At 32.7% G+C, this 11,176-nt stretch overlaps 1 protein-coding gene across 1 annotated transcript; it reads right to left on the minus strand.

Moving 5' to 3' along the window:
- Positions 1–8,384: 8,384 nt before the first annotated feature.
- LOC131062286 (cytochrome P450 71AU50) lies at positions 8,385–10,910 on the minus strand. Its single transcript, XM_057995908.2, has 2 exons — positions 9,932–10,910; positions 8,385–9,132 (listed from the first exon to the last, which is right to left on the minus strand). Exons 1-2 carry the CDS (start codon positions 10,835–10,837, stop codon positions 8,497–8,499), a joined length of 1,542 nt encoding a protein of 513 aa, XP_057851891.2. The 5' UTR covers positions 10,838–10,910; the 3' UTR covers positions 8,385–8,496.
- Positions 10,911–11,176: the final 266 nt, after the last annotated feature.

An 11,176-nucleotide genomic window follows, 5' to 3' on the forward strand; every position in this document is an offset into this window, starting at 1 on the left:
GTGCACGAAAGTCAGTTTGTGAAGAGTTTTGAATGTGAAAATGTGTTGAGATAGTGATAGTTACCAAAGATCTTTTCCATGATGTCGATCACTTGACATAGAGGTTCAAGATCAATTTCATGATCAAAAGATTCTTTTCATATCATTTCTACGATTATTTCCATTTCCAGAATACAATGGGTCACTTGGCAACACTTTTATATCTTGCACTAAAGCAGTGTACCTCAGTTGTGCAAGTCCATGTATCTTGCCATGAGGTAGTGTCCCTTAGTCTTTCAAGTCCATCAGGTGCATGTTTATCCTTGGCAGTAAGCCTAAAAAATTGTAATTAATTCTATTTATACTGTGAGTATGATTCTCACTGTGGTTTATCCCTAGTTGGGTTTTCCATATAAATTTGGTATTCATGTGTTGATGGTTGATGTTTTTAGTGTTGTTATTAAATATTTTTTAATAGATTCACCCCCCTTCTTAGTCTTTCCATGGGTTTAACAATTATTATTTTCCTCAATAACATACAATAGGTATGTAGGATCTATGCAGTGTTCTCATTGATTTTCTCACAACCTCATTTTCTTTTGTAGTTCCACCAATATATTTGATTGCACTTACTATCTCATTTACTCAATGTAGGTAACTATCCATGTTCTCATCTCCATAAATTGTTAGGATCTCAAATTTATACTTCAAATTTTGTATCTTAACTTTCTTGACCTTCTCATCTCCTTCATAAATGCTACTCAACTTTTCCCAAAATTTCTTTAAAGCCTTTTAGGACATGACCTTCAAGAGTACTGAATCACTTAAACCACTGATAAGTGCATTTCTTTCCTCTCCATTTTTTTGATGCAACCTATTCTCATTTATTGTATAAGGACTGCAAGCCTAAAGAGAATAACTTTTATTAACAACACCCCATATTCCAAACAATATAGAATCTAAATAATATTTCTTTCAGTACTTCCAAAAGGAGTAATTTGAGTCATCAAATTTTGTTACTTTGTGACCACTATCCTATGCCATCCTAGACCTTCCTGAAGTAGTTAAGATTTTCTTGGAGGAACCTGACTCTAATATCAAATTTTTAAAACACCACAAGACTTAGAGGGGGGGTGAATCAATCTTGAGAAAATCCTTAAAAAATTTCAATCACACATACTTATCAATTACCATAACCAACTAAACACCAATGAAAAATAAAACAAAAAACACCACGCACATGAACACCAAATTTTGACCTTGAAAACCTAATATTAGAAAAATAACTATGAGAATCACACTCATTGTATGAGTAATGAATACAATATTTTAGGAAAAAAGGCAAACAAATTTCATTGCTCCTAATTTGGACTTGCAGGCTAAGGTGCACAACCTTAGGGTGGGATACAATGCACTTGCAAGCGGAGACACACGATCATAGGGCAAGATAGAAATTTGTAAATGCTACTAAAAGGACTCATCGTCTTATGGCAGGCACATGAGAAATATGAATTATTTTATAATATCTTCTAATCATGAATCTATCCTTGAACCTTTGATTCAATTGACCAATATCATGCCAAATACAACACACACATTCACTACCTCAAAACTCTATCACATTGAAAGATATGATCATCAAAGCTCATTACAAATTTATATTTGCACTTTTTGCTCCCACACATTCTTCCACACCACCTTCAATTAATTCACACACCAATTCACACATCCACCCATCTATTTATATCATCCTATTTATCAAAAATCTCAACTATAGTACAAATAGAATAAACATAATTTTCACCATGCCAGCCATGATGAGAAATTATGCTAAATGTGGTTCACTCTAGGAGATAGAGGAGAGCCAAATATATCAAAATATTTCTTACTAGATTGATTCAAATGAACTACACACACAACAACACATCCAACAAAGTGAGCATCAAACATAATGTTTAGATAATTAGTAAAGCATGTTAACGAGTCAACCCAAAAATATTATCCAATGCAAATGACTTAATTTGGATATTGAAATGCCATAGGAAGACCCATAACAACACATTAACATGACCTCCAATGCATAGCTAAACTAAAAGAGTATGATCCATAATAGATGAACGAACTAAGTCGGCCAAAGACCAACACGAATGATATCATGAAATGACAATACAACATAACTTCACTTGTCGAGAAAAGAAACACTTATATTATGAATTGGAACACTGCATAAACAATATGAACATTTCCTCCAAGCCTCAACATGAGCCAACATTGTAAAGCATTTTCTAGACCAACCCTGACAAACAACCTCATTGTTAGTAAATTGCAACAACCAACTTCAACACCTAAACTATAGAGGACCTAAAAGACATAATAGTGCAACATATACAAAACATAAACCTTAAATCCATAAATGCAAGCCATCATCTTCAAAAGAGGAGGAATGAAGGGCATTCTCCCATAAATATTTTAAATACTCTTTCCAACATATTTTAGCTTCCAATATTGTCACCTTTTGGAAACAACATATACTCACCCAATTTCAACACTAGACCTCATAACAACTTTTGAACACTCATTTATGGACCTTTACATATCATCAATTACAAACACAGTTGACAATTTCCTCTTACTGTTCTCCTTTGTCATCAATACACACAAGTGTGACAATAATGACAACACAATGCAAACTGCCAACAAACATCAACATTTTTATGAAGGATTCAGGAAAAGGAGATTCATAAAGAAGGTATAAAATTATAATTGAAAATATTATTTTTAGGTCCACATCTCTTTCATTCATTCATTATAGGTTTAATTCAAAATTCAGTGTTTGACCTAGGCAACCCCCTATCAACCCAACAATATTTTATCTGTCTTATGTGTGCAAGTGGTAGGGTATGAAGAGAAGGAATATAGATCCAAAAAGTATATACCATGGGGGCTTCACTTAGTGAACCTGGGTTATAACACATGCGTTCATGGAAAACTAAAGAATCCCCCTATTTTCAAAAAATATTGCCCTAAACTCTTTTTTTTTCACTCCATCCCAATACAGAGCCCAAATTAAAAGCCCCCCTATTTTCACCAAATATTGTATTTTTTTGTAGCTAGAATTAAAAACCCCCCTATTTTAACCAATAGGATATATATTGCACCCTCATTTTTGGGATATTAAACCCCCCAATATGAATGCATGTGATATAATATTGCCTATCTAGTGAAGCCTTTGTGGTATAGACTAAGATAAATTAAACTAGATTTTGAAGAACTAAACAATCTTGAACATAGGCAATCGATAAATAGTGTGTGACACTTTTCTGATGAGATTTTAGGAGGAGGATCTAAGAAACATTCTGATCTCAAAATAATTTCCAATATCTAAATCTGACACTTGCAGGACTAGGTTACCTAGCCCCATAATCTAAATTTTTTTAGTTCAAATTTTAGATATAGGTTCCTCTATGCTTCCCACTTTTGGATTTATACTTAATATCTACATATCTATTTTGAAACTCTTTGTTGGTGTTGATTTCTCTCAATTTTGCATCACTATCCCTAGTTCTTGTTTCATCTTACCAAATTACAACAAATTCAACTCAAACAAGGTAAATAAGTTTTAGGTTTCCCCACCCCTTTCTAATACATTTGAGGTTCGGCCTATCGAACATTGTTACCCTTAATGTGATGTTGTCATGAATGGGTTTAATTCCTAGTTTGCATGTTTAGGCTAGTGAAACTCATTTTACCACCACTACAACATGAAATCTAGCATCTAAAGTCAAAAGTTCACAATCTCTTTATCAAACATTCAAAATTTTAAAATTCATTGTATATTTGAAGGGTCCTATTCATGAGGAGATAGGCATTGTAGATGGAAGATGTCAATTATGTGGGTCTCACTTATGAAATTATACTTCATGAAAATATTTTGCATGCATGCAAGTGTTGTTCGTAGGAAAGTGACTCGAGATATGCACACAAGAATTGGATTTATTCCATGTGGCAATATTAGACATATGTCTTCTCTCGTGGAGTTATATTTATTTCATACTTGTTCACCTTGCATTAGAGTATAGGTTTCAGGATTTCATGATTACTGTTACGCTATCAAAATCACCCGAGAAATATTGTTGCAGTTGAAGACTCTTGAATGAGATTATCTCTATGATTGCATCGTAACCTTCATTGTTTATTGATAATATATTTTCAATTATGATTTTATAGTGTGGGGTTATCCTTGTAAAAGGAATGGGGGCTTCACTAAATAGGCAATATCATATCACATGTGTCCATATTGGGGGGTTTAATATCCAAAAAATGAGGGTGCAATATATTTCCCATCGGTAAAAATATGGGGGGTTTTTTATTCGGGCTATGAAAAAATGCAATATTTTGTGCAAATAGGGGGGCTTTTAATTTAGGATTTGTATTGGGAGGGGGTGGAAAAAAGGGAGTTTAGGGTAATATTTTTTGAAAATAGGGGGATTCTTTAGTATGCCATGAATACAAGTGATATAACCTAGGTTCACTAAGTGAAGCCCCCGTGGTAAAAGGGGTTCGCCTACATTTATAGTTTGTTATGGTGTATTTATTTTTTTGCATAAATTATCTCTGTTAAATTAATATTTATCTATAATTGTCATTGTGTAAGGGTTTGTAAGAAAATTTAATATTTTCTCCCCCACTTAAATTGGTGTAGAAAGTTACTTCCACTTATTTGACTTCATTTGACTGTTATATTTATAATGGTACCTATGTATTGAACATGGTAACCATATCATGATCCGTGAGTAGGATATAGTAATCTAAACCTGATAATTAGAAAAGTAACATAATATAGAAATCTAAGATAAATTTAAGTATTAAAATAGTAAAGAGAAAATATCCATCTAATGTTGAAAATAATTTTTATGGTACCTTAGACAACTACTGTGATGAAAATTTTCTTGCACACATCATGTGTAAATCAATTATTTATGTGTAGCCTATACTTAGGGGAAATATTCTTCCATTCATGCATCCTACCATCAAATCCTTCTCATCCATCACATCTACATCTCTAGTTCATTATACCTATCCCAATTCCAAGATTTTAATTCTATAAGGATCATAATGAGATAAAAAAAAGATATTTTGGGACAACTCATGAAATACCCAATCTTTTGTAATAATTTTTATAATAAATCTTACCATTTTACAACATGCCATTCCACGAAATATTCTCATGATTTTGTTCAATTCTTTCTCAACTTCTTTCAAAAATTTTAAACAAGACGTGGAATAAATAAGTAGGGCTGTGAGAATTGATTTAATAATTAATAATCTACCAACAAAAGATAACCATTTTCCTTTCCAAGATCCCATCTTATCTGCATACCTATTTATTAGATTCTCCCAATACACTTTTTTATTAATACCTTCAAAAAATGGGGTTCCTATGAATTTCCTAGGAAATTAGCCACTTTAAGGTTCAAGATCCTCGCTAAATCTCTTTGAAGACTTGGTTGAGTGTTGAGAAAGAAAATCTCTGATTTGTTCTAGTTAATTTGTTGACTTGGGGCAACACAATATCTATTGAGGAGAGACTTAATTACCTTAGACTCTTTCCTACATGATTGACCAAAAAAAAATGTATCATCTGCAAATTGTTCATGTGTTATTGGGTCCAAACCTACAACTACTTTTATTCTAGACCAACCACCTTTCTCTCTGATATTGGTAATGTGTCTCCCTAAAGCTTCTACCATTATAATAAAGAGAAAAGGGGATATTGGGTCTCCTTGCCTGATTCCTCTACATGTGCTAAAAAGGAAACCATGAGCTTATCCATTCATTAGAACCAAAATTTTTGGAGAAGAAATACAACTAATAATCTATTCTATCCAATCCTTGCTAAAACCAAATTTCAATAGGATTTGTTTTAAAAGCTCTTTGTCCATTGAATCATAAGCCTTTATGATATCTAATTTAAGAATCATACCTTCCTGCTAATTCTTCCTTGTCAAGGGCACCACTTCATGGGCTACTATAATTCCTTCCACAATTGATCTTCCCAGAGAAAAGGCATTCCATTATTTCGCTATTATGGAGCTTAAGACTACTTTTAGTGTATTTGCAATACTTTTAGAGATGATTTTGTATCATGTATTACATAGGGTGTTTGGCCTAAAATTAGTCATTGAATTTACTATATTCTTTTTTGGAATCAAAGCTAGGAATGTATGACTGATCATTCTAGAAGAATGGTTCTCTTCTTCCTTGATTCCTCCACTAATTTATAAATATCCTCTCATATTATTTCCCAAAAGTGTTGGAAAAAACTAACCAGGAAATCATCTAAACTCGGGGCCTTATCAGGATTCATTTGAAAAACAACATCCCTAACTTCCCCCCTAGAGATCTTCTTGAACAACTATTTGTTCTACTAATCAAAAATAATTTTAGGGATTGCTCCTAAAAATTATTCTCTTGTTTCTCTATTCAGAGGCACTTCTTTATACTACCAATCATACAAGAAAAATGATTACATGCCTTTCTCTCTTCATAGTAGACAACAAACACTAGCATGAAAAATATGAAAAAAAACACATAGATTGTATATTTCAATTGTAATAAATAGTGCATGAAATTTTCATGGTGTGGGAGACAAGATATCAAAACACACAAAAATAAAAAATAAAATCCTTCCTATGGCATGTGCCAACAAGAATGGGAAAAAGAATGACAATGGGAACAACAATACTAAACAATGTTTAGACATGAGTACATGATGTTAGTTCGATAAACTAGGTTCCACGAAATGACCACACTAAGTAGTTGGCATTTAGTATGGGAGCTGGCTATGCAACCAATTATTTAGTAGGTTATTTAAGGGGCACATCTTTTGATGCACATTTTTTTGTTTATATAAATTGCCAATTAGCTGATTGGATACACACCTCCCTTAGTGTGTGTCATTTAAGCTAGAAACTTGCATGGTTGGTTATGTCAATCTACTAAATTTCATAGTAGTTGAATCAACATCAAAATCACATCTTTTTCAAAATTGATAATATATTACTAAAATGGAAGGTTAAAAGAATTATCATAAAGAACACATTAGTCATAACCTAACACACAAAAAACATATAATGTAGTTTCATCTTGGTTGAAATCCAAAAGATTTGGCATAAATTATTCAAATTCTAGAAGAAAATTTTAATGTACATCATTTTTAATATAAATAAATAAAGAAGGTAACATCAAACAAAAAATAAAAATATCATATATTTTCATAGGAACAATGCAATTCTTTATTGCTAGCAATAATTCCTATGATTAATTTTATTATAAGAATCAAACTCTATGGTACTATTGGGTAGAGATATGGTGCTTCTACTATGATTGTTGTCACAATTATAATTTTTAACATCCAAATTAGTATATATTTTTCATTTTCTCCACAGTTAATCCATATGTATGAAGTTTGTATTATTACTTTTGAAATTCCATTTACTATTTGACAAAATATCCATCCATCTTTTATTGTGTCTTAACAACATACAAATAAAGCTTCCCATAAAAATTCTCTAGTAATTTTCTTGATTTGTAGTCATAAGGGTAAACTTGTTGGAAACCCTAATAATACTCCATAGGTTATAATCCAAACGATCTAAAACTAAGGACTATAATAGGACAAATGTGTTCATACATAACTCTTTAGATATGAAAAAAAAGTTCCTTTATTTTTAGCTATAAGAGTGAATTGGTTGAAAATTATAATGTAACCATAATTTTGTGTGAAATCTTTGAATTTTTCTCCAATGTCCTTCAAATTTATATTGCATTTGCTTCAATGTGACCTTGAAAATCCCTTTAAAAATAAAATAAAAAATTTACCAAAATCAAAGATATATTTGCTTCACAAAATGACCTCCAAAATAATAATAATAAAAAATTCTTACCTTCATAGTTCCAAGATCATGCTTTTACACAACTTGTAATGAAATAACTTGCACAATTAAAAAAAATATAATAATAAATACGTTGCAAATGTTTGATAATAAAATGCCATTTTGAGGGGGATACATTCAATAGTCTTTACTAAAAACACAATACTCCACATGATGATATGAATAATAACCTTTTTTATTGTCCAATTATCTTTAGATTAACCACCTCCATAAAATTTGATTTTAGATTTTATAACTTATTTAAGAATTTTTTGTCTTTAATTTATATGAGCTTAAATTTGTTTCTCTTTAATTTAATTTTTTGTTTCTCTACACCATTGTATCTTTAACACAAAACATAACTTTAAGATATTTATATGCAATTGCAAATTTAGTGTCAAAACCAAATACTATATATTATATCTTACAAACACAAAATAATTTTGGCAATCTCCATTATTGCACAATATGTAACACTTGAAGATTATTGAGCATACTATAGGGAAAGAACCATAGATTTATAAATACACTACCTGTGAAAGTTGGTAGTATGAAGCCACATACAAGACAGAGTTAAAAAAAATTAGGTTTTTGTTTCATAGAGTCCTATTTGAAGGCGGGGAATTGGAATGGCATAAAGATGGATTGCCCTTGGCATGGTTAGACCATATACTTCTGACATATCCAAATTTTTAGGAGTTACCCCTATAGGAAGACTCCAATTGAAGCAATGTAATAGTTGTGCAAGGCCAAGATGGACTAAGGACAAAGCCAAGTTAATTCCAGGGCACCCTCTCCTTCCTGAACCAAAAGGTATGAGTTCAAAATCTTGACCTTTGACATCAATTGGGTTCCCTATAAATCTTTCTGGCTTGAATTCATTGGCTTCTTCCCAAGCAATTGCATCTCTTGCAATAGCCCAAGCATTCACAAGAACTTGGGTATTTTCTGGTATTTGATATCCCGCTATTGTTGATTGTTCCATAGATAGATGTGGAATGAGCAAAGGGACAGGTGGGTGAAGTCTTAATGTTTCTTTCACTATTGCTTGTAAATAGTTAAGATGAGGTAGATCAGATTCTTCAACCATACGATTGGATCCAACTATACAGTCAATCTCATTTTGGACCCTCATCATTGATGAAGAATCTCTAAGTAACTCCGACATTGCCCATTCTAATGTGCTTCCTGAAGTATCTGTGGCTGCAGCTAACAAGTCCTGAAAAAAGACATAACATGTTAGTACAATTCAAGAAATACATGGACATAACATGTAATTAATCAAACTTTAAAAATATCTGAACCTTTGTCTACCTATTTACAATTTCAACAATATTAATTAAAATAATAGAAACCTCACCTACTTATTTTGTACTTGTATAGCTCTTATATTTTAATTAGTTTTAATCACCAAAATGAAAATACAAAAACTATAAGAACTATTCGAAAACATAATATCTCTATCTTTAAATCAAATTTGCTATGCCACCAATATTAATTAAAATAATATAAACCTCATCTACTTGTTTTGGACATGTATAACTCTTACTTTTTAATTGGTTTGACTCACCAAGATGAAAATATCATAAAAGACTCTTTGAAACATAATAATTCTACCCAATTCAATGAAATTTCCAAGCATGCCAAAATAAACACTTACGCACAACAATCAGTGCCCAAAATGGGCAGTGACTAAAAAGTTAATTGGAAAAGCCAATATCCAGATATGGAAAAATCTCACATATTTAACTTTCTTTTATATTGATGTGGAAGATATGCCCGTATATCCTCTTTTTCTTGGGACCCCATTTTGTATCAGTAACCCTGTTTACAACTTAATAAAATCGTACCTGTGCGACTTAGACTCTGTAGATTATTGGCATAATATGGCCAATATACCCCAAACACCCATTGGCCTAAGCTACCCATAATGATTCTATAAAAACAAGAAACAAAACGCCAAGAAAAGAAGTATGAACAAAAGAGAGTTTACAAAGATATAAGGATCGTGTACATACCAGAATAACTTTCTTGATCTGGTCTCTGTTGATTTTAATCTCCATGGATTCATCTTCAGACAAAGAAAGAAGCAAATCCACAAAGTCCTCACACTCCAGGCCATTGGATTTCTTCCTTCTTTCAAAGTGCTCATCCACAATTTTCTCCACAAACAGATGAAAAATCTCAGTAAGCTTGGCGTGTCTTCGTCTATTGCCTTGCAAATCAAACCAACCCAACAGAGGAATGTAATCGCTGTATTTAAAGCCAGCAGCTAGAGCAAGACAATCATCCAAAACTTCCTTGAATGCTCTTCCACCCATTTGATCGTCATTACATGTTTTCCCAAATGACATTCTGCAGATGGTATTATTAGTGAGAAAACCTACCTCCCTAGATAAATCTACAGCAATGAGGTTAACGCCACTCTTATAGTTGGCAATGGCTTTTTGTAGTATGGAATGTATCATTGCAGAAACTTCTTGGGCTCTGAGGGGTGCAAATGATTTCAATCTCTTTGGCGAAAGAAGCTCAGAAACGAGGATTTTGCGCATGAATTTCCAATATGGATTATATGGAGAGATTGAAACTTTCTGGGGACTTAGGATATGGTCGTTATCTCCCATGGGAGGGCGGCTAGCAAATATATGGTCCTGCGTTTTGAGGACTTGTTTAGCCATTTCAGGAGATGAAATTATGACTGTTGGGAGAGAACCCAAGTGGAGGGTCATAATTGGGCCATATTTTTGGGCAAGAGAGGAGAAGGATCTGTGAGGAAGACGGGAGATTAAATGAAGGTTGCCAATGATGGGAAAGGGCGTTGGCCCTGGCGGCATTTTGGACATTTTCCTAGATATTCCTACTACAAATCCTGCGAGCAGGACAGTTATGAGGATAGAAATCCATGAAATGTTCAGGAATTCCATAGGGAGCTCCAAGAAATTTGATGCGCAAAATAATGATTAAGCTTTCGAGATGTTTTGACTAGTGCCTTCGATGTTAATTTATAGAGCATAGTAGCAGAAAGAAGATCGAATTTGTGCTCTGTCATAAATCACATGAGAAGATGATGTTTTTTATGCGATTAAAATGGTGCCACGTATCATCTCACCTAATTTTCCCGTTCGTGTTATTATATGGAAAGGACCACCTAATTATTGAAATGCATGGCTGTGTTGAAATCTAATTGGAGGATGCAAGACGATTCGAACTTTTGAAAGTGTTAGTATATGAAATGGACTATCTGTTTATTGAAATCCATGTCT

The sequence above is a fragment of the Cryptomeria japonica genome, chromosome 11, assembly GCF_030272615.1.
Source record: "Cryptomeria japonica chromosome 11, Sugi_1.0, whole genome shotgun sequence".
Classification (NCBI taxonomy): Eukaryota; Viridiplantae; Streptophyta; class Pinopsida; order Cupressales; family Cupressaceae; genus Cryptomeria; species Cryptomeria japonica.

Coding starts and splice junctions, on each gene's coding strand:
- LOC131062286 (XM_057995908.2), bottom strand. CDS start 10,837: ATGGAATTCCTGAACATTTCATGGATTTCTATCCTCATAACTGTCCTG. Junction 9,133..9,931: donor AGATCAAGAAAGTTATTCTG/GTATGTACACGA, acceptor GTCTTTTTTCAG/GACTTGTTAGCTGCAGCCAC.